We start from the raw sequence: 24,888 nt of genomic DNA on the forward strand, positions 1-24,888 counted from the left end.
ACAAATTAATTATTACATGCTAAACGGTGATGGAAAACATCGTGAGGAAACCTGCATACCTGAGAGATTTATAAAAAAAATCTCAAAGGTATGTGAATTCTACCAATACGCACTTGGCCAGCGCGGTGGACTATGGCCTAATCGTTCTCATGATGGAAGGAGATCCGTGCCCAGCAGTGGGACAGTAATGGGTTGTTAATGATACTACTCTTTGCAATATATTCAATTTAATTCACTTTTTTAACATCTCAAAAAAGTGGAAAGTAGAACAGATACGTAGTGAACATAACTTTGATGGGTTTCTTTTTCCGTTTTTTTTTGTTATAATTATAATGATTAACTTCATTTACTGTATCAATATGATGGGATATGGAATGTAAACGGTTTACCTATACCTATATACCTAGCAGTAGCACATGCCTAGTTTAATATTAATCAATCTGACATTGACAGTCTGTGGTCAACAATCAATGATTTAATCGACCTGTCAGTCTTAAAGAGATTCGTTTCGTTTTGTCAATTTTAGTCACCGACTCAATACGAATGCATCAAATTATAATCTGAAAATACGTAAAATAATGAGCTTTATCTTGATATCTCACTAAGTGCATTGGCGTCTGAATTTATTTATTTTACGAACTACAATCATGGAGGATGTTCTAGACGAGGTGGTTTCTTCGGAGGATTTGCAAGTAAGGGTCTATTGTTGTGCGTTTTAGTGAGTCATGGTGGTGAATCGTTGTAATCGCTGTTATCGTACATTGCGCAGAAGTTCGAGAAAGTGTTCCACGAGCAGCTGCACCAGGGCAAAGTGACGCACAAGGCCCAGTTTGAATACGCGTGGTGCCTGGTGCGGAGCAAGTACCCCACGGATATACGGAAGGTTTGGTTTGCGTTGTTTATATTCAAAGAAAAGTATTATTGTCTTTTGGCTTGTAAATGCTGTTAGTGTTATGGCTAATTTAAAAATTGCCAAGTCTTCCTTATTGTTATTATTACTCAATTCTATATTTTACAATTTAATTCGAAATAATTGATGGTAATGTTTTACAAAAGGTTTAAAGTCCATGAAACTATTGAGCATTATTACATTTATATTTTATTGCATTATATTTTCATAATTTTATACCATCTTAAAAATGGGTAATAATTCTTCTATATATAATAAAGACACATGTTTGTTGTTGCTGAATGTTGTGAAAACATTATTCTTATCTTAAAAGTCAACTTCACAAGTTCAATAACATCTAGAAAACTTGCCTATTTTATTTAACAAAGTAAAAAATTTGCGTAATATAAATTCATAATTACATCCTTTTTTTATGTACATACTTTATTAAGTACGTAATAAGTTATTAAAATAGTTTTTGTTAATTATTAAAATAGCTAACAAAAAACACAAATTTATTTCAGGGCATTCTTTTGCTTAAAGAATTAGCCAACTCCCACCCTGAAGGGAAAAGAGACTACCTGTTCTACCTTGCTATTGGCAATGCTAGGATCAAGGAATATAACAAGGCTTTGCATTATGTCAAGGCATTCCTAGAAATTGAACCGGCCAACCAACAGGTTTTGGCTTTAGAGGTGAGTCAGTCTACATTTACAATTTTTGTACTAACACAATACAATATATGTGAAATGAGGCTTTGAATACTAAAATAACAGTAAATTGGTCACTTAGGTGAATTAAATAAAAACTGTATTTTCTGAAAAAAGAACTGAAACTTTCGTTATTTATCATTGCAAAAATTGTTTCTTATAAGTGACATTCTTCAGATGAATACAGAATATCCTTTTTTTTCCAAAATAAAGTTGTTTTAATCCCCGCTCGGAATATAGATGTTTCTAAATCTTATTATACAGTTATTGTTGTTTTTTAAATTGTTCCAAAAATATTTTTTGATGTATATAATGTTATCAAACCCATTTATGTATTTGCAGCGACAAATCAACAAGCGGATGGAGAAGGAAGGACTGATTGGGATTGCAGTGGCCAGCGGCGCCGTTCTGGCCATCGGTGGGCTGGTCGGGCTTGGTATAGCACTAGCTTCTAGCAAGAAATAGCATATGGCCTTCTTGTGAGTATCTTATGTTTAATTTCCTACTCATTGACTATATTTAACATGGATAGATTTGAACAATTATATAGAGTTAAAATTTAAGACAACTTGTAGAAAACAATTATGACCATGTATAATAACATGTTCGTTATGGTGAGAGGAATTAGGATGTTTATTATTATTTCATTTAATTGAATTCATTCCTTTAATCTATTTAGACAGACAGAATTTTTTCATTTTAAACTAATTTTGAAACTTCATTAATAATGCAACAGAAATAATTATTTGTGAAAATATGATATTGTCCCTGGTGTGTGTGTGAGTTAACATTTATTTTTATGTATTAATATTATATTGTTATTTGCAGCAATGACATTGTCATATTTTGTTGCAAACTTTTATTATTCCAAGTGTGTTGCAGTTTAAAAATAAATTGGCGACCTCCCAAAATTTTGCTGAAATGCATTTTGAATAGCCATAAATCAATAGAACTTACACCCTAAGCTGGTTATTTTTATACAAATACAAATAAGTTTTCTGATATTACCTTACCTAGAATATACATTTTTCATTGTTTCAGAGTGAATGCTTTAATAGGTGTTCACTACTTTCTTACAAAGAAGAAAGAAAAAAAGGATTAGAGCAGCGTACCAGCTGAATACTATTATATATGGAAAAATTACACACATAGCTTTAGAACTTTTTGTACAAATTGAAATGAAATAGCTTGATCAGCATCATTTTTTAAATAAACTGCTTCTAGTAATAACAATGTTTCGTGTTATTCTTGAAAGTTGCAGAACCATAAACTTTTCGGGTTAAGACTAATTATTGTATTCATATGATACATTATAATATATTGTCTAGTTTATTTATCTAGCTTTAGGCAAAAATGTAGTTAAGAGCATGTGATGATTAATATATTTAAAAATAAATATTTATCAATGTATAATTCCATTAAATTAATTGAATAAATAATAATTTGTTTTCGATGTTAATTTTTGAAGACCATCTTTGTTAATTGTTTGTAAGTAATACAATAATCGTTAGATACAGTTTGATATTGCATAGAGATAAATTAGTTAGTGTAAAAAAGAGGATATTTATAAAAAAAGTTATTAATAAATGCACAGATAATTGTAATCTTCGCACGCTTTACTATGGCAATGGCTTGATATAATTAGACTAATTAAAAAATCAAACAACACATTTAAAACAATTATTTTTATTATTCTCGTTTATAATGTAGTGAAGCAGCATACAGCTAGTACACTAATGTACATTGGCGAAGGCGTGGATGATCAGAATCAACAAAAACATCATTCAAATAGTCTATTATTTATTTAAATACCATAATTGGTACAAAAATAATCTTGCGGTGGCAACACCATCAGCGGTCGTATACAGTAGCGCCACCTATACAATAACAGAGTATAATAATAATAAAAACAATGGATTAAGAGAATCAAATGTATTGCTTATAATTTAGTTTAATCTTGCAGTGGAAGTATACTCCGGTTGTAAGATACCTGTAGTATGGTTACATAACCGGTGGTATTAAATAAATCAAACAAACATGTCAACTAACGACTACTTGCATACAAGTTACACTTCGATAAAACTTAGTTTATATATTTGTGCTCCTTAACAAACGTAATTAAGAATCCTTTGATCACTCGTGGGTTTACAGAATTATTTCTTTCACAAGGAATATGCAACACTTTAGTATACTTATTTAACGCTTATAGGAATAAAACAGTGCTCTTTCTAAATATAACATTTCTATTTTGTAATGCTATATAAAATTTAATAAAGAAATATCCCACGAGTAAGCAAACAAGAGGAATCTTACTTGAAAGGCTAATGAGGTATAGTCGTGTGACTAAAATAAAGAAGAAACGCTAATATCGAACTTTCAAAGTTCACGAGGTAACTAAAAGTACTTTTTACACAATACCAAGAGCATAATGATTGACTTATAGTCCTAACTATTATAATTTCTTCACTGGTATTTAAAATATTAGTATAATCAACAACTGTGGCGGAGCGAGAAGGGACGTCGAAGGGTCTTGTATAATTTTGACGAAATGAAACAAACATGTAAAGCACATGTTAACTTAAATGCCACGGTTAATATATCACTCCTAAAATAGCCTCATCTTTTAGTTTTCTTACACGACGTTATCCTTCGACGACTCTTCGAGCCAACCGCGCTATATTTGATTTATGGCATGCAAAAGTGTGTATTGAAAAATATACATTTTAATCACATTCTGGTAACTGTCTATTGTATCATGTAATTGTGTGTGTGCAATATATATCTATTTAAAATATGCATTTTTCGTTTCAACATATAATCTAAATAAAGAAATCGATCTTCTATAACATAAAGATGATTAAGCACACCTCTCTCTCTCTAAACAATCAAAACTTATGTACAGTCAAAAAATAATTACTCACTATGGCAACACTGTTAACTGTCAACAAAGTTAATGTATACACAAACCAAACTAATTTAACTCTTCATCCTCACTAACACACTAAACAAAAATCATAATCATTCAACCCGTAGCACTTAATCTACGTGTAGTATATGAATCCGTCGCACGTAGCAACACTGGAGCGACAACTGTCACTTTTGACACATGCGTCTAGTGTGGCCACTCGATAAATTCAATAATCTCCCAAATGTCTCATATAAAAGATTATAATGTTTCACCTATTGTACTAATTTCTTAAATAACGTGAAATCTAACGTTTGGGTAGTAAATATCTTTTGTGACTCGCTTAAAGGTACACTTACGATATACTAAATAACTATAACATTGTACTCTAAAAAATATGTATAATTATCGAAGGCTAATATGAGATTGCAATCACAGTAATTGTTATTAAGTAACGAGCCCACATCATTACTACAAAATAAACCTTCTTGCTTCTAGTACTGTACGGCTATCCACTATCCGTCCACGAACCAACAAGCCTTCAACCGTAAACTACCCTCCTATATACAACTCGAAGGCAACATCAAGGTATACTTTATTATTGCTTTTTGTTACTATTTGTTATTATTATCAATATTATGTACTTTACATATCACCACAGTTTATATACAATGCGTTTTACGATACTGTTAAACGACAATTTGAACTCTTTATTTATTTATTAATTAATATTCACGAATCGCACGAGTCTTTCAAAAATGTATAACCTCTGAAATTAATATTCAGTCTCAAGATAGTAAGTAGATGTTGTATTTAAGATAATACCATACAAACGGTATATGTATATATGGTCATCGACTCATCGATGCTTATTTTTATTTGTTCGTCGGCGATTCTCAATACGCACATCGTAATAATATTAAATACTATAAGTACGTTTTAAGCTCTGTTATATTTGTTCGTATACAAAGACATATCTTTACTAAATATAGTGTGCTCCTCGATATTTAGGTTAAGTTGTAGTCGCTACGGTCGTGACACAGTCTAATGTTTCTCTAGTGAGTGCGTATTCTATAAAAAAATGGTAAAAAAAGTACCTACGGGCAGCACTAACAACCACCTAATGACTTGCATAATATTTACCTACGATATACTCTATATAGTATATATATAAATGCAATCTGCAAAATGCATAAAACAACAGTTATTATATCTATAAATTGTATAAAATATTAAATAAAATCTATTGAAGTGAGGTAGATGGATGGAATTTCACAATTTGTGTGGATATTTTTTTTAATTTATAACGACGCCGCATTGGCCCGAATGTTGAGGTAGTTGGATGGAATTACAATGTAAGAGGCCCTACTACGTGACAGGGACCTTACATACACGATACAAAGTCACTACTCACTAGTTATTATCTACTAAACAATCTCACAAGTGGCGAGTAGACGGTCTGCACTAACGTGTACGGGTCACTCTAGTGAAATGTGGCTCCGGGTCACATCGGGTGCGAGGGAACTCTGGAAGTCGACACTAGACTCTACAACCGAACTCAAAAGAGAACCTGACATGCATTCCACGCGCCCTCCGCCGCGGCCCGCTGCGACCGAGCGGGCTCCACCCGCTTAATCTTAAATATAAATTAACATTACATCGGCTAATGGCACCAACGACATTCCACGGGTCAACAATTAATCCGTCAAAGAATCAGCTAATGACGTAACATAACACTCAAGCACCTTTTGTAAAACCATCAACAAAACATTGTTCTATCGGTGTTCCGCACGAACATACTATGTGATAACGTCGACGATCGCATCATTTCATGAGGACGCGATCTTGTTGTGTTCGTCCTCCGAGTAGTCTCCCTCGTCCTGGCCGCTGTTGTCGTGCTCCTGCTCGGAGCTATTCACCCTATTCCTGTCGTCATCGTATGATTTGTTGTAATAATCCTTGCTCATGTCTTTGTCCATCGTGTCTTGCTTGTCGGGTTCCGTTTCACTGATGCTGTCGTTCCTCTGCCTCTCCTTGCCGAGGTCGAGGGGCTCGTCGGAGTCTCGCATGATATCGGGCTTCCCCATGGTTTCCGTGTACTGCCTCTGCATCTGTTTCAGGTAGCGCTGGTGTGCGAGGGTGGTCGGCGGCGGCGGGAGGGAGCCCATTTGCGGTGAAGGTTCGTCGTAAGTCTTTCTGTCCATGTGCATAGTGTTCATTTGTGCGAATTTTGCTGCGTTCATACCTGAAAAATAACACATAGAATGAGATCCCATGTATACAAACAAAATAAAAAAGTGTAATAAGTTATAGGCAGATGTTATAAATGCAAAAGTGAACTTGTTCCTTGTTGTTGTTGTTGGTCTTTTCGTGTCGCAAGTAATTAATTAACCCACTTCATTGCTTGCAAAAATGTAGGACGTAAGGTATACAACAAATTCGGGGAAACCGCGAAGTCCACCTTAACTGTTAATCGTTGACAAAACAAAAAACTGTCTGGGATGTACGCCATACGGTGGCGGACTCACCAAAGACGTTCTCACCGATGTACTGCAGGTAGGTGTCGAGCAGCGCGGAGCCGCCGCCGAAGCCGGGCGGGTAGTCGTCGTGCTTGGCGGCCAGCTCGGGCGCCTTGGCCGACACCGCGCGCACCGCCGGCACCTTCGTGATCGTTGTGTTCGCCAGGCTGTTTATGTCTGCAATCGCACACGACACTGTTAGAAAAGGTTGCGCGTTCATGGGTTGTAGCTATTGATGGAGTAATGCGATGATCAGCGACGAAGAAATGTTGAGCAACTAATACTACTAATAGAGATGGGAATCGTAGAGGTAATTGATTATGTTCAAGAGTCCGCTCTGTAATTCACTTAATACCTATAGAATCCGGCTCGGCGAAGAATTAACGATATTACTCAGTTGTCAATTAAATTCTACAATTCGGATTGTAATGTTTTGTCAATAAAGAAATAGCTTCGAACTTTAAAGAATGACCCGAAACTTCCTCATTAGGTACACAGAGCGGACTTCCAGAAACGCATGCCACCTAGATTCTAAAAAGATTTACTGAACATGCTCCAAAATTCTTAAAAATAAGAACTTACTGCCTGCCGAAAGCCGATCATCGGGAGTTCATGCGGAGGACATTGGAAGCGAAATAAAGATGGTGATTGCTTACTATAATATCCGTTAAGACACTCACGCGGCGGTGAGACGGGCATGGCGTCCTGGTAGCGCGACTGGCTGAGCTCGTCGTTGTCGTTGTCGCCGCAGATGGAGCTGCTCTCGGAGGCGGCGGATTTTGCGTCCAGCTTGATGTCGGAGCGCCGCGGGCCCGTCGGTGACGCCCGTGCGCGGAGTTGCTCAGGAGACACCTTTACGCCCGCTTTTGCTAGAAGTCTGAAAGAGTATGGTTCATTTAATACGGAATTTTGGTTTTACGTGATTTATTTTTATTTTGTTTTATAATATTATGTACTGTAAGATTTCATTTTTACAATATTGCTATTTAAAGCTTTACAGGGCATTATTGACAAGAACCTGATAAGATCGGTTAAGAAATATTTTGTCACCTGAAGAGTATTAATACATGAAACATGACTAAATGTTTGTGTCATTCGTTATTCGTATGATCCGTTGTTTCTGCCTTAAAACAAATAAAATAACTTATATTGCAGGAGGTAAGTATGAAAATAACTCACTGGCTGGCGAGCTCAGGGTCGAAGCGAGTGGGCATCTGCAGCACGGGAAGATCCTTGGTGGAGATGCCGCGGTGCTGCCGCGACATATGCGAGTGTAGAGAGTTGCGCGACTTGGCCACCGTGCCGCACAGCACGCAGCTGCAGGAAGGAACAACAATATGATATACCCGATAGTAAAAGGTGTTATAAGTTTATTTTATTTAGTGTTATTCGTATGAAATTTATAGTTTTTAATGAGTAATGTGATATGTTATCATTGTTTTTCAGGTAAAAATTATATTTATTTTGATGTTCAGTTCATTTACCAAAATGAAATAACATAACCTTCACGTGTTTGCGTTCTAATTTGTCAATTTAAACATATTAATCACTTATCAGAATCAGTTAAATGGTAGTTTTTAGAAACTTTTATTTTAACTTTTATATATTTAATTTTTTCATTCACTGAGAAATTAAATTATGTACAAATGTGAGAATTTTAACTTGAGTTGAGAGCATCATCGAGTTTGTTCCAGGCCTCCTTTATTTGTAGTACTTAATTGAGATTTGTAGTAGGTACATAAGTGGTACCGAAACCGTAGAATCTAATAGAGTTGTATTCAGTTCCTTACCGATATCCAGGGCAGACAGTGTGCTTGTCCTCGAGGTGTGTCCTCAGCGTGTGCGCCGAGCGGTAGATCTTGCCGCACTTGGGGCACGGCCGCGGGTCCGTGGCGCGCACGCGCAGCAGGTCCTGCGTCCGTCGGCAACCTCCTTCGAAACAAACACATCTATCAGGTATGATATTTACACATGCCTACGTTTATTTAATCTATCGAATCTGTCCTTACCTTAAATTTTCAGTATAACTATATTTAGGGAATGCAGAGATTAGATAGACGCTATGCGATATAATAGGGTTGATTCTAAAGTTAATAATCTATAAAGTGCTTAATAAAATACAGAGTATTTCTACTTCGTAGTTTTATTGTTTATATGTTTATATAAGCAGACATTTTTTCGGGTAAAAATTAAATTATTACGTATATATCGTATCACTAATACAATCGCAACTAGAATCGTTTACTCACATTGAACATTTGGTTATTGAGATGACTAATTACAATGCTGTACGCTTAAAATATTAATTATTACTAAAAGATATACGACATTGCCTCACAGGCGTCAGGAACAATTTCATCTACACGCTAAAGATTACCAATATTTTATTCGTCTTGGAGATCTATGCAACATTTCCTTCCTATCGCATATATTTTAAAGGCATCGTATGTCAACACCCGTGGTTGTATTCCGTAATACCCTAACAGTCTTTACGCGAAGGCTACACCATACAAGTCGCTCAAATCAGGACATACAACCACCCATGTCGTTAAATGTATATGTATGTACTATGCTATGTTTATTGTGCTTTGGCAGACTGGACATTATTGGCAGTTTTGTTTGTTGTTTATGGGTTTCAAAATAATAAAATTGTATACATTTATACTTCACTAAATAATCACAAAAGATATTATTATGTACTATGTATTTAGAATATTATTTTACTCTTTTGAGCTTATTTATTGTTTTGGGTAATTAGATATATACATAGCAATATAAAACTCTACCAAAAAAACTGTAAGTGTTCTAAAACTAGTATCAAAAAGAAATCTCTTGTTCAGTCTGCATTCCTATTAATATATGTATTTATGGATTCTACAAAAATATACTATGAAAGTATCTATTTTTCTGGAGACTATCTTGTCAACTATATGAAAATATATGCGAACGGAGTATGCGTTTTATATACAAAGTTTAAATAAATCCCTCGAGTTATATATAATTATGTATGTTCTCCTACTTGACTAGATATGTTTTAGATTGTGCACCTTGCCTACATGGCGTCTTGAACGTACTTTTAAAAAATAAACACTATTTCAAGTGAACTATTGCATACAAGGCATTCCAGTTTTTCTAAATATTTCGTATTGTCTTTATTTTATCTATGGTCGAAATTTCGAAAATAGAAGAGGTACGCACACATACAAAAGGCAGTTAGCGGTAGTGTTATAAGATAGTAAAATATATATTAGGCACCTCCAAAGCTAGGTATTGCTTTACATTTATTATTCTCTATAAAAGTTTATTCACATTTTGTCAAAGTTAAAGTATTGATGGAAGTCGAAGAAGATATTAACCCATTATAGATTAAACAGAACGTTCATGAATTACAAATAATGCAAATATGTAAGAAGATACTTGAAATTATTAGAATACCTAGATAAGTAAAAAACTTATATCATAGGGAGCAAATGTACATATAAGCTTAATTATACTGTAGATAAACATTACATTGCTGCCAGGAAACGTCCTGGCCGAGCCGTTACCTACCAGAGTATCACGCGTAGATTATACAAGAACATATTAAAACATAAATAGAATTTACAATCCAAAAAAAAAATAGGATTATGCGGAAAATTACGATAGGTAGACAGTAAGAAAGAATGTGCGAACGAGGAACATAATGAATAAATTAGGGACCTACAGCAACAATGGAAGTTACGGACACATTCGGAAGAAGAATGGTCGTGTTAGTTGCACTCGTAATCTATCAATGGCACCAATCATCACAAGTTATAATGCGCTTTATAAAACTAATTCTAACACCACATTACAGCAATTGGTGACGATATTTCATGCACACGACGACCTATTAACGTATAAAATGACCCAAAATATAATAACATCCATAACAACAATTCGAGCGTTTTGATATGTTGAAAAGGTTTCTACCCTTTGAGAAAAAAATCAACATCTTGCAAACCTTAATGATAAAGTCTGAAAATAATTGGTTTTGTAGTACTTAATTATGGTGAAATAAAAAAAATCGATCGTTCTTTTTCATTCAGTCATGGTTATATCGTCGCTAATTTGCCGTAATATAATCTTAGTTTTTCTTAAATAATATCAGTCTATACTACTACAAAAATAATTTTCAGTCGATTTATCCTACCGTTTATACAACGTTTACGTACGAATATTACTGCGGAATATGAAAAATGCATCGTGGAGATCATTCTCTGATTTACTGTAACTTATAAGACCCACTTATAGTTCCGTTTCACAGCCGTTTTTGCAATTTTAGCTTTCCAAAGCCGAATGCACGAGTCGCTCCTTGCCCTCTCTAGTCACCGATTACTTTCTCTCCTTCCCTCTCAGTTCGCCCACCCGCAACTCCATTTCAGCGTTTTCATCTTTTCCCACTGCTTCCGATGCTTAATTCTCATGTGATTGCGCACCGAGTTGGGGTGCGCAAAGAACCTGGCGCACGAGGCCACCGGGCACACCGGGCTGTCGCGCGGGTAGTGCGCCTCCAGGTGCGCGCGCGCCGCCGCCAGCGAGCCCAGCGCCGCGCCGCACAGCGGGCACTGCAGCCCGCGCCCCGCCCCGCTCGCCTCCGCGCTCGCCCGCAGGTACCTGAGCAACTCGCCCCCGCGCCTCTCCCCCTCGAGCCCCTCGCCCATCGCCGGCCTTGCCAACGCGCACGCGGCGGCATCTGCAATGCCGACAGCACCAAGTTACTCAAAATCGGAAGCGGTTGGCAAGGCCGACGGTCGGCGCTACGTCCTAAACGACGTCCACGGTAAACGCTCTAAAAATATTACGTTATGTTTGATATAATAGTGTGTCGGTGGGGAGTTCCGTGACGCGTGTGCGGCGCGAGGGTCACCACCAGGCGGGCGGCGGGCGCTCCGGGGTGCGCCACCTCTAAGAGTTCTGTCGCTGGCGGATGCCGTGCGCTTGCAGCTGGTGGTTGATGAGGTAGTGCTTCGTCTTGCACTTCTTGCCGCAGTGCTGGCAGGGGAACCAGTGGTCGCGGTCGGTCTGCGAGTGCACATTGAGCATATGCTGGCGCAGGTTGGACGTGGAGGAGTAGACTCGGCCGCATAGCGGACACTGCGGCCGGTAGCCCATCGCCGCCCCGCCCGCGAGAGCCGCCCCTGTAACACAGAGGCGGCGGTTAGTACAGTACAGGTCCGGTTGCGAGATCGGTAAAGCTACTGTGAGTGTATCGATCGCTGGGATCGGCGGACGGGGCGGGCTCGCGCCTCCTCTGCTTGACGCCGTGTATGGAGTTCATGTGTATCTGCATGTACTGGCGCGTCTTGAACCCCTTGCCGCAGACGGGGCACGAGTGCGAGAGGTCGCGCGCCGCGTGCACGTTCAGGATGTGCTGCTTGAGGTTGCTATTGTTGCTGTAGAGCTTGCCGCACTCGGGGCACGCGGGCTTGGTCAGCGCCTCACCGTTTCCGAAGGCGGGCGCGCCGTACGCGAAGCGCTCGTCCTTCACCGCCTTCACGTCGCCGCCCGCCCACGGCGCTCCTGGCGCTCCTGGGGCAGACGGAGGTCCGTTCAGTTCGCGCTCCTAGCTAACTTTCGCGCCTACCATTACCGACTACTACGCGGGAGGACGGTTGCCATTTTAATTTACTTGTAACTTCCATTGTTGCAATAATTCCTAATGTAATTCGCGATATTGGGGCAAGACAACACGGTATTGAACGTTTCGTTACAAATCCTAAGATAAGGTGTAAATTCAGTAACTATTTGTTAGTGAGGTTAGTGTTATTGGGTACGTGCAAGTACCGTGACTCAGTAATGTACAATTAATGGTGCAATTCGTGCCTTGGTGCGTTCGCGGTCGTTAACATTGATTGGAAGCATATTATTCTAGTTAATTCTAATTGCGTTTATATCACTTAGCGTTTATATCGCCGTCATTATTGTCATCATTGAGTCACGTTATAATGAGAGTATTAGTGTGATAAGGGAAGTACTCACCGAAGTTGTCCGGTATTCCTGATGGTCCTGGTAAGCCGGGGAAGCCTGGAAGAATTAATATAAAATGTTAATTTTACATTATTTTGTTGAGAACAGACACTAAATTTGAGATACATGCCTGGTAAGTTGAGTAGTCCCGTCGGGAAGTTAGGTGGGAGCGCTCCGTTAGTGTTGGCCATGGTCGCGGGGTCGTCGTAGTCCAGGGGTTCTTGCTTGGCTCTCGTCTCGCCTTCTGTGTCGCTCGCGCCGGCGTCCGATGAAGAATCCTCGCCATCGCCAGACTGTTCGGAAATATACTTTTTGTATACTGTTTTTATTATATTGAAGAAACAGTACCGTAGTTCTTATATTAATCGTCCACGCACGTTTGTGATCAATTATTTGTAGATGAGGAGCCCAATTCGAAACCGATGAAAGATACGGTGTTTGTTCTTTGGATTACTATTACACTAGAGAATTTATAATTTCGGCCTTACCAGGTTGTTAGAGACTGCTGAGAGGTGTGGGTTTTGTGCATTGTCCAAAACTTGACTGAAGAGCGCCAGCTCGTGTCCATTAGTGCCCAGTCGCTCAGGACTTCCCGTCTGGGCCGCCAACAGTTGTTCAGTTCTAAGGAAAATTACCAAAATATTAACATAAAATTTGAATTTTCAACGGAAATTGGGCAAATTTGTATAGCGTCATGACCCAAGTTGAGGCGTTTGTTAAAATCTCGAACATGATTAAAAATCAGGACATAGAAATTTAGTACTTTACTAAAGATAATAAAATGTGTAAAGTAATTAAAGACATTACCCAGTCGGTGATTTAACTCGTCCCAAGAAACTTTGTAAACCAAAACAGCATAATTGACCTCTCATTCGTTGCCTATAATGTATGAGCAAGAAACATGTAAAAGTCGTTTTGGTTTATATTTTTAATTGAACCAAGTTATATGTAGGTATCAAGTAATTTGTGACTTAGAAAACAAGTTTGATCTTTAATTACTTTAAATAAAATGGTTATACAATTTTCTTCACTGGTAAAATAGGTTTGGTCTATAAATTTTATTAAATGACATTTATTTTATAGCAGGTTTTAGATGACATTCGATATACAATAGAAATTTAGGAACATAAAACCTCGGTTGGTCAGACGCCATTACCGTCTCGTGAGTCAGCGAGGTAATTCTGATGAACACTATTATGGAAATGACTCCAGCTATTTAGAGAGTCAATATGGAAAGGCTAATTTGAATTCCAATTTCTGCGACTTTATACGGTCCATCGCAATTATGTACCGTTTCATGACGTCACCTGACTAGAGAATGTAATTGTTTGAAGATTTCTTTTATCCTTTTTCTACTAAATTTCTTGAGATTTCTCAGAGGCAAATTCGGAAGAAAAAAATAATTGGCCTGACCGAAAAGGAAGTGTTTATATAAGAGCCTGATATATGTAAATCATTGAAAAATGACATATTCATAAAAATCACTAAATTTGGAAAAGTTTAAGAAAAAAACAACATGACTCAATATAGCCGCCTTTAATTATGTCTTTGAAAGTATTAACTTATGTTTTTATTTTGTATTTTGCTTCCGTCTACATTTGTGGTCTATTGAATTCGATTGTTCAAGGCATCTATACATAGACATCGACAGATACATGATTTACATACCAACTTGAAATTTCGAGAGAACATATCGCGAAATTAAAGTTATAAATAATCAAGTAGTCGGACGCTGCATTTTATTTAAAGGCGAAATAATTATGAGCCGAAATGACTTGCGCGAAATCGTATACAGGACGTTTAACTCCAGAGGTGACAGACCACGTCGGCGCGTGGTACGTGCCACTTGTCGTACAAGAACATGTTTATAATATGTAAAAAGAATGCTAAATAGCAATAAATCATGATTTCGTCGCATTACGCAGTTATATAAAATATTGAATTAATATTTTAATTAGGTGCAGTGTAATGTCACGAAAAGAGAAATTTGCTGCTGCTGTACCTTATTTTTATGTACGGTTCGCGACCCTGTGTCGTAGTAACATTATCATCTTTTTTTTCACAGTTGAGTGGGCCTTTAATTTCTATATTTACTCGAGAGACTTAAAAACTATAGGTAGGTATCTACTGAAATTTTTGGTGACCAGCCTATGAAAATACAAAGAAAATCTATGTACACATTCTTTAAAAACGATCTGCATTGTGATTCGGCTTTGTTACATTACACAAAAGAGCTGTTGTAATTAAGCTTAAGGTGTATCCAAATGCAACTCTGAACCAAGTCAGTTATAAAGTCAAGTTTGGAGTAGCACCCTAAATCTAATCACAAACCTGGTCTTCATCTGAGCTTGGTATAGATCGGAGGACCTGGCTCTCTTGGGCGGCGGCGTGCCGGCCGCGTCCTCGGGCCGCCGCGCGCGCCGGCCCTCCCGGACCTCGCGGCCCTCGCGCCCCTCCCGGCCCTCGCGCCCTTCGCGGCCCTCCCGGCCCTCGCGCGATCCGCCGCTGCCGGTCTCCGTCCACGATGACGCTGACTGTTGGTTTATGAATAAAGTTTTAGTACGAATATTTTGTGGGAAAAAATATAAAAGCATGGTATTTTTTTAACTGTTGAAAATGTTATGTTACTTAAACATGATCATTAGCTTTAATTAATAGTGAACATTTATGTACTTCATTTGTTATTTCTTTTAATAAATATAAGATTTTATTTTAATAATAATGTTATAGCTTTTATTATTATACGAAACTAGTGAAATAAAACTTCCAAATAAAAATAAAATAAAAAGTAGGAAGTTTTTAACGTATCGTCAGATGTTCACTAACCAATCAAAAAGCCAGTCAGAAAGTAAATTTGAATCGGTCTCTTCGAATGAAAACTAAACAACCTTCATTTTATTTTTTTATAGATAATAAGCAAATGTTTACCTCAAGATTATCCTTTTGTGGAAGCATATAAAAATCATTTAGATTCATAATTGTGTCTACACAATACAATATAAGTTGGTATTCAAGAATATTCGATGAAAGTTCTATCAGCCATATACTTACTATATATACTATACTTTAATTTTATATTAGGTAATTAACTGAATCCTGAATGTATCTGTGATGAACATCAGGAAGTATACTGTCTACTTAATTTAAGTAGTATAATACTGGTTCCAGACCAGCCTACAAATATGTGGCAATAAAAGCATATGGCATTTAAATCTGACCTGTCTTTGACCATTCAAACTTGGTACCAGGCTTATTTTTAAGAGAAAAAAAGGTCAGTAGTAGTAGATCGAGTGGACCTCCGACTCACCGGTGAAGACTTCTGGTCGAGGGTTGGCACGGGCGCGGGCGGCGGTACGTCGGTGAGACCGCGCACCTGCAGCAGCTGCGCAGCGCGGAGGAACTCCTTCAGCTGCTCCTGCCCAATGTGCACCTCGCCCTGGTACATGAACCTGCGGGACACGGGTTCATCGTGATACTAGCTGTAGTGGTTCTAGAATAGAGCCACTGCTTCCGTGGGTGTGGTTAAATCTGGTTAAATCCAGGAGATGGATGGCGGGGCACCGGGTGGTCGTGTGTTGCTGTAGTGGTTCTAAAATAGCACCATTGCTTCCGTAGATGTGGTAGTGACTATGGGGTACACCCAGGAGATGGATGGTAACGTCTTCCAAATATTCATTTTGTTGTAGGAAACGAACAGGCTTCAATTCTGGAGATGGACGGTCTGTCTACGAAGTTCATCTAATTTGGTTATCAACTACTATTTAACCTCAGTGGCTATACCTACCAAACTTTCAGACGAAGACCAAACTACCTATTGCCAACAGAGAGCTACATAGGTCCAGTTTGACCCCTCAAAATATCTAGGATTTGTTTTATATTATTCCCGCAGGAAAAAAAAGTTTTTTTTTTAAATAATGTATACCTGAGCAGACTCTCCATGTCCTTGTCATGGACGTCCCGTAGTATAACGATGGGGTGCTGGCATGGGTTGGCCTTCAGCAGCCTCCGGAAATACGGGCTACACGCTGACAGCACCACCTTGGACACAAATATACATCTTAACTTTCGATCGAATATAAATATCACTTAATAATATCATCATTATTATGGAAATATATGAAAATCGCTTCTATAGGTAAATCAGAAGTTTTGCAGCAGATAATATCATAGCTGCCGATTGTGCTGTCAAATAGAATTTTGAAATTGCAGTAGCAAACGAGTTTTCAGTTAGCTTGATGAATTATCTCAAATGTAAGTATACATGCTAGATTCAATAAGTTGTGGAAGTTACCTTGTGTGCAGTGAAGGTGGCTCCGGCGCAGGCGAGGGTGACGTCCACGAAGTCCTCCTCGTCGCGCAGGCGGCGGAACGACGACACCATAGCCGAGTGGAAGTCGTTCCACCGCAGGGAGTACTGCTGCTCGCCGCCGGCCGCGACGCCGCCTGCACACAGGTGAAGTTAGTTTGTGTTGCAGATGTGTCATCGAATCCAAATATACCTAATAGGGGTTTCACGGAGACGTGGATCATAGAAACGTTTCTACGCCAAAGGATTGAGTTGGAGTGGTCTTTGTAAGATGTGCTTTATCTTTTGAAAACTTTTGTATAGTTTTAACCAAAATACCAGCACTATCTTATACTTTAATGCAGAAATAGACGTTGCGGTCTCTATGATATAAAATCTATTATAATATGTTTTCGTGAATGCAGCAAGGAGCTTACGATAATCTTCTTTTGATTTGGAATAAAATGAATTATCATTACTAGGTATAAATCCCACCGAAGTTCGCATAATATAAATACTCTTACTAGGTATGAAATTCTCATCTACCAAAATTTTAAAGCGATATAATTTCTTATAACTTTATGCTCTATAAGTAGACATTCAGTAGCCAGCTGGCTCATTTCGTATGTACATGGTATTATTCAGGACCTCGTATGCAAAATCTCGGGAAAAAAATGGGAGCACAACTTTAAAATTAAAATCGCGCGTACCGAGTTAAGAGGCGGGGATAAAACTGTATTCGGGATAACATCTACATGCTGCTCTAAAACATTGACTTTTAGACTTGAAGATCAAAATCAGTAATCACAGATTTCAAACTATTGCAGCAGTTCACGAAAAATTAATTTGTAAATTACTTATCTTTCATCAATATTTTTGATGAAATTCCTTTTACAGGCTAGTGTCGTTTAGGTTCAATGAATACAAAGTAGTAATAGCTACTCTTAGGCACATATTCATTCTAAAATAAAAATAAAAATAAAAAGTAATCTAATGTTGTTAGGTTTTACGCAATTACTTATAACTTAGCGGTTAAAAATCGGCTTCTTAATCGGGAGGTCCGAGGTTCAACCTCAGATACGCAACTAAGATTTTTCAAAATTATGTGTCTACTATAAATTACTTATCACTTGCTATAACGGTGCAGGAAAACATAGTGAGAAATACTACACAGACACACCTAAGAGATCTTCTCCAAGGTGTGTGAAATCTACCAATTTGCACATTGCTAGCGCGATGGATTATGAGTTATGATCTAAACCCCTCTCACTTTGAGAAAATAACTTTACCGGGTGGACACTTGACAGTATACAGGACACAATTTGAATTAGTTGGCTCTATAAATATTACCCTCCTGCACACGACATGACGTGACGTGCAAATATATTTTTTATATAAATAATTTATAAACAAAATTAAATCATATGTATTCAAATATATTTTTATTGTTTCCTGTATTTTATTTCAATGCTGCAACTTTCGTGGAAATACTTGTACCTAGCATTGGGTAAAATTACACTAAAGTGTTTTCCGTATTTTTAATGAATAATTTGGTAAGTTGTATTACGAACTAATGTTTATATAAATTTAGTTGTTTAAACTTAGTTGATGTGTTGTAATACTTGTAATGCTTTTATAGCAGAATATCAGTTTTTATTGTCTGTATCTGTCTGTTTGTTTATAAGTACGTAGGTACAGGATGAGAAATAAGAAATAGAGTACCTACGACCCGTTTTCCAACTACCCAATTTTTTGTGATAAAACAAATATAGTCCGCGTAAAACTATTAGTCCGCTCTGAATATAGAAATGAATCGCGTCGTCATAGCAAATTATATGACTACACCTGCTCGCAACAACTTCAGAGCGGACTAGCAGTTTGGCACGGACTATAAATTCCTCTAATTTCGGGGCGTCTAGTAAATAGGTAAGTACTAATAAATTAATATCCTTTTGTTAAATTATTAGAAATAGACATATTTATTTTCTTTGCCGTTATTTAAACATGCGTAGTAAAGTAAACTTACTAGAGTTAATAATAATATGCAAGTAAATAATTTACTAGTGAATAAAATTATTTAATTGCTTTAACTTTAACCTTTTATTACTAATTTTCACTCTAAATAGTTTGTTAATGAAGAAGCAGAACATAACAAAAAAATCTGCATGACACGGATAAAATGCGACATGTCAATGCGGTACTTATCAACCCGTACAGCGCTGGGGTCACTTCAACCCCTCTATAGAGAGCCTTTATCTACCACAGCCGCAGTCGTAGACCTAGTTTGCTTTTTGCTGTGCTGTTTATTTAGCACATCGATAATTCTTGTAATGAATATGACGTTTTAAGTTAACGAAGTATGTACCGAACTTCTAATTAAACAGATTTTTAACCGGATAATGTAATTGCATGTGTAGTTTATGGCTATATATTTTTGTTTATAATTTTGTATGAAAGGCAATTGTGAAAATGTTTACTAAAACACTCCTAAGACAAACACCGACAAATTAGAAAATCAATTCATAGAATAATCGCTTATATTCATGACTAGCTGACCCGGCAAATTTTGTACCGCCTCAAAATCTATTTATGAAATATATTTTATATAAAATATATCGTATGTTACTCGTGGATAATGTAGCTTTCGATTTGTGAAAGAATTTTTAAAATCGGTCCAGTAGTTTTTGAGCCTATTCATTACAATCAAACAAACAAACAAAGTTTTCCTCTTTATAATATTAGTATAGATAATACCTACACATACCCTTTAAAGCCGTGTAGGTAAGTCATATTCAGACTCAGTTCAAATGCTAAAAGAAAAATACACAAACAGACAGAAGTAGCCTGCAGTAAATTAAATCTGTGAGATAGAGTTGTTTACCGTGTAAATAGGGCGCGATGGACATTTTTACACGTCAACTGTTCCTGTTAAACGAACGCAGTTACGAAAGAGGAGCGAAAGTATTCGTTCATTTTCATTATTTTCTGTTATATTTACGTTTTAATAATATGCCTCGGATGTCGGCGTGTTTTGTAATAAGAATCATTCGAGTTGGAGTGTGAAGAGATTTCATGGCATATTCTTTTACCATCGCGCTTCGGTAATTCAATTTGTTTGTAGGTATGTTTTATGTTATGTTTTAAGCGTTGAAAGATTTGAAAAACAAAAATATATTGTCAATTTGTTTAAATCAGGCCTTTATAACATATTCAAATATATTGCTATTTAACTTTCTAATTTTCATTTTATTATTAACATAATTATGACATTCAATTTGTAGGTAGGCATAGATAGGCTGTGACGGTTGTGTTCATATATCGTAGTTATGGAGAAGCAATTTATTGTAAGGGTCATCCGGAAGCTTAGTCACTCGGCATGGAAGGGAGCGATACTTGATATTGCGTTACGTGATAGAATTCGCAAAAATGAAATTATTCGTAGATGTATGGACAAATCTATTCTATTTGTAGCGCCCTGAAACGGCAGAGGACACTCGGAAAACTCAAAACCTGACAACTGGTACATAAGAAAAGTCTATAGTGATGACTTTATGGTAAAAGAAAATAAGCCAACCGTAGACATGATGGAATGCTGTTTTTGGAAGATGGAGGATAAGAGAAGATGATCTACTGGGCAACGGGCGAGTGATAATGATGAATCTTACATTCAGTAGAGAATACAGAGGTATGTGTTACATTTATAAAGAAAGTAAAATATTACTGCTAACTGTCTGCTTGCAGTGCTGTCATTTGCTCCTACATGACATGTTGAACTACTAACTTGGATTGTTATTATTACTAACAACATTAGTTTTGAACCAAAAAATGTCAGACAAATTAATTTTTTATGCGCTACACAAACTAGAATTGGAAATCATGGTGTAATTGCGAATAGATCAGCGTTAAGACTAACTGTAATAAAAAAACTACTTAATAATAAAGACTTCTATTAAGTGCGTACGTTATCTAAACGACTAGTAGATAATATAATAAATCGATAAAACGAAAGACAAAAGCAACAAAGCGATTATGACGTATGAGTTTAGAGTGTGAATGCACGTCTCCGCTCCCTCCGGGCGGCGGGTAATGAAGATATCGGAGGGTGCTTCGTCCCTTAGATCTGGACGATAAAAACTGTTTTCATTAAAATGTTTTCGGTTGTCGACTGTGATGACAGGGCTGCTATAGAAAATTTGAATGAAAACTTTTCTTGTTTATACAGTCCGCATAGTATCACATGTATAGATTAATATGTCGTAGATTATTATTTTTATAGCATTATTAATGTGTTTAACTGAGTGACGTGTCAGAAACGTGATATCATTTGATTTACAATATATTTATCTGTAACTTATAGTAATTCTTTATATCTAACAAAAATGCTATGATCTCGTATAAGATAGGTGTGTAGCTAATAGCTATATATGTACCTACGAGTAAGTACTTATATCGTTTCAACGTATGTTGTTACTTTGTCAAACTATATTTTACTGTCACTCTTTGAATGATTTAGAATAAAATTCATACAGTTTCAGCGTAGAGTAGGAGTAACGAGGTGCTAGGTGCAAAGCAATAAATTACGTGTAAAGAGAAATTTTGACGCAATACAATATATCTCTCCGCATTTCAAAGCTGATTAATTTTGTAGCGGCATATTTTTATGTCTGGGTTTCATGAAAAATATAAGTACACTTAATGTTAGGAGAATACAAATTTTAAGATAATTTAAATACAAGAATTAAATGAAAAAGCGCGTAATATTCTATAGCTTTAAATGTAAAGAACGAATCCGAGATGAACAATGTTAAATCTTATCCACGAATCCATTTTCCGCAGCCGGAGCAAAATAAGAAAATCACACCCCCAATCTTGAGTAAACGAAAGCAACGTCATTAAACAAGTGCCGCGGCGATCGCCCTCACCCCCTATCCTGGGGGGATCATCCCAGGACCCGGGGGGAGGGGGCGAATATCAACGAACTCATGTACGTACGTGACGGGTGGACGCTTACGCTCGTCATATACATTCTGTTGGTAAACAACTGCGTATCGTTCGAGTAAAAGGTTACACTTTTTCGGCGTTGCCTGATGGCTAGGATTCATAAATTCAACCGACGATTTGATACTGACATCATATAAATGACTAGAGATATTCAATATCGGCGTTTATCTTGCTCTGAATGAAAAACAGAGAGAAGATCCATGTTTTTGATTAAATTAGCTTGTGTGATACAAAGGCGTTATTGATTCGCCAGGTTTTTTTCGAGAGGTCTTTGTCCAATGCAATTTACATAGGTGTTTTTTTTAACATTTTCCCTCTCTGGTCGCGATTTGGCGCAGAAAATTTCCGCTTGTCTATGGTCACGACGGTTTATGCAAAGGTAGAGCGGTCAATATATTCTAAAATTTAAAATGGTAATCAGCCAGTCTCTGAAGTTTGCTCGAAGGGATTGAGCGGTTTATTCATGGATTCTAATTTGAATTATCGAATTCGAATTTAGAATAAATTGCCTAGAACTAGTAGGTATAGGTGTACGTATTTTGTCTAAAATAAAACGAGTGAATTTTGGGTGAGCGTCAATTTCTTATTATTACTTTCTGATTCTGAAATGCGTTATAATATTAGGATTTAAGCTAATTAGTTCTAATTTGCAAATGTCAAGGAACTTGTTGCAGTCATAATATGTAATTAATGCATACACAAACTAGATTGGCTACATGATGTTTCTATATATTAATTTCCTGTTTTATTAAATAGTAGATATTAACCGAATGGTTTTGGCTTGTAAGTATCACCTACAAGATAATTTCGTACTGAAATATGTTGAGTCATCTTACCGGGAGGACAATTTATGATCATACATGATTTTTATAAATGATATCTGTAAACAAAAATAACTTTTCTGCTTAGGGTAATACAGGTTATTAATCTTACGTCGTCTTTATCGGAGTATAAGCAGGGGACAGTACAAACGTGCCTTAGTTTAGTTTAAATATGTTTCTCATTTGTTACAGAATTACAGAATTTTACGAGAATAACAAGGATTTATAATCTATTTGAAACGACTGTACTGTAAGTAGGTACTGGTTTTGAAATATTCATAATTATGATCAAAAAATGGTTCTTATTTAAATTTCGTTGACTAGAAAGGAATCGTTTAAAAAAAATCTTGTGAAATTTGTTTAAGCATATTTTTCGAATAGTTGACTATTGGCAGTTCACTAGTTTAAAGATATTAGTATTAACGATCAGATTTGGAAAATTTTAAGAATTAAAACAATATATTGGTAATTATTAGTAATGTTTGTGTACTTACCGGTCTCGGTCGCCATGGCCGGGTGCTCCGAGGGCGGCAGCGCGGGCTCGTGGCGTGCGCGCGCGCTATACGACTCCACTCCCGCGCATTCCACGCCTATCGCCGCCACTGTTCCGCCTGTTGTCACTTCTTGTACAAATATATCCGTGCGTATACTTTTTATTCTTTTACGTTTTGTTCTTTTCCTTACGTTTGTGCATGCAGCCTTTTTTATTCGCTTTTTAAATTATAAATAAAGTTACGTTTGAGTATTATTTTTGTTTGGATGTCCTGAAAGAATTTGTAGAGTTAATTACGGGGTAATATGAATACTATTTCATTGCATTTCAGGACGCGGCTCTGACGACTTTTCATTAATTAATGGTTGACGCTGTAGGGTGAAAGGGCATCTTTTATAAATGTTTTATTCGATATAAATTATTAATACCCGAATTCATAACTCGAAAACTTTTTGTAAATAAGAAATAAAAACGATTTAATTAATAATAAAACTATTCAAACTAAACACCCGAACGTACTAGTAATTTACACAAATGATCAACAAAAATATTAAGTACCATTCAATTGCACTTAATTGCATAACAACATGGCTCTAAAATATCACGCGTCGTTACAATCTCGTATCTAATTGTAGTGTTATTTAGGTAATCGTTTAACTTTGAAGTCGATTAATAAATAATTATGTCAAATGTGTAATGTACGATCGTTTACGAGTCGAAAAACCGTATCACGTACCCGAGTCCACGTGACGCAACTGAAAATAAAACTCAATTAACACATTGCACGCACCGCGCACTCCAGCGCGAAATGGGGGTCCGGGCGATTACGGCCGATGATCGCGGGGTGTTAATTTAGGGCCGCGGTGCAACGATCGATGGCGCGCCCTGCATCGCCACAATAAGGGAGGAGCGGGCAGATAGAAATCAATACGATGTCCATCATCGCCTGCACCCCCCGCGGCCGCCGCCTGCGCCTTGCACCCGGGAAGTGCATTTTCCGCGACGCGTCCGCTTTCACCCTGCCAGCGTTCCCGTCCGAGCCGCGTCCGAATCACGGGGGTATCGAGTGGTCGTACTGTTTTTTTTGGTGACGTCCGGTAATGAATGCACCGCCGTTCGCGCTCGTGGTGTGTACGCGCGTGCGATCCGTTGCGCGTCACGCGGGCGACTGTCGCCCCGCCACTCGGCCGAGAATAAACAGCGGGGGTGAGTGCGCGGGGCGGCGCGGGGGGCGGGGCGGTGCAGCCTGCACGCCCACGGGCCGCCCTGCCGCCGGA

The 24,888-nt window shown here is 37.5% G+C and overlaps 2 protein-coding genes across 10 annotated transcripts; one reads left to right on the plus strand and one right to left on the minus strand.

Moving 5' to 3' along the window:
• The first annotated feature begins 452 nt into the window (after nt 1–452).
• Nucleotides 453–2,832, plus strand: Fis1 (Mitochondrial fission 1 protein). The gene is made up of 5 exons (XM_073081096.1): nt 453–692; nt 770–883; nt 1,414–1,584; nt 1,942–2,078; nt 2,641–2,832. The coding sequence occupies exons 1-4, from the start codon at nt 648–650 to the stop codon at nt 2,062–2,064; spliced, it is 453 nt and encodes a 150-aa protein (XP_072937197.1). The 5' UTR covers nt 453–647; the 3' UTR covers nt 2,065–2,078; nt 2,641–2,832.
• A 437-nt stretch (nt 2,833–3,269) lies between these two features.
• Nucleotides 3,270–24,820, minus strand: ab (BTB/POZ-zinc finger protein abrupt). 9 transcript variants are annotated; one of them, XM_073081089.1, is made up of 14 exons: nt 24,688–24,820; nt 23,613–23,882; nt 17,303–17,454; nt 16,934–17,049; nt 16,319–16,460; nt 15,343–15,545; nt 13,500–13,632; nt 13,142–13,304; nt 13,024–13,068; nt 8,814–8,952; nt 8,203–8,340; nt 7,680–7,900; nt 7,033–7,200; nt 3,270–6,749 (listed from the first exon to the last, which is right to left on the minus strand). In XM_073081089.1, the coding sequence occupies exons 2-14, from the start codon at nt 23,626–23,628 to the stop codon at nt 6,334–6,336; spliced, it is 2,052 nt and encodes a 683-aa protein (XP_072937190.1). In that variant the 5' UTR covers nt 23,629–23,882; nt 24,688–24,820; the 3' UTR covers nt 3,270–6,333. The 9 variants fall into 9 exon arrangements, with proteins under 9 accessions (XP_072937190.1, XP_072937192.1, XP_072937191.1 ...); XM_073081091.1 differs by having other exon boundaries at nt 7,704–7,900; nt 8,814–8,955; XM_073081090.1 differs by having other exon boundaries at nt 7,048–7,200; nt 8,814–8,955.
• Nucleotides 24,821–24,888: the final 68 nt, after the last annotated feature.

The sequence above is a fragment of the Epargyreus clarus genome, unplaced genomic scaffold, assembly GCF_041222505.1.
Source record: "Epargyreus clarus isolate Ecla_fem2 unplaced genomic scaffold, WU_Ecla_fem_2.2 ptg000015l, whole genome shotgun sequence".
In the NCBI taxonomy this organism is placed as follows: domain Eukaryota; kingdom Metazoa; phylum Arthropoda; class Insecta; order Lepidoptera; family Hesperiidae; genus Epargyreus; species Epargyreus clarus.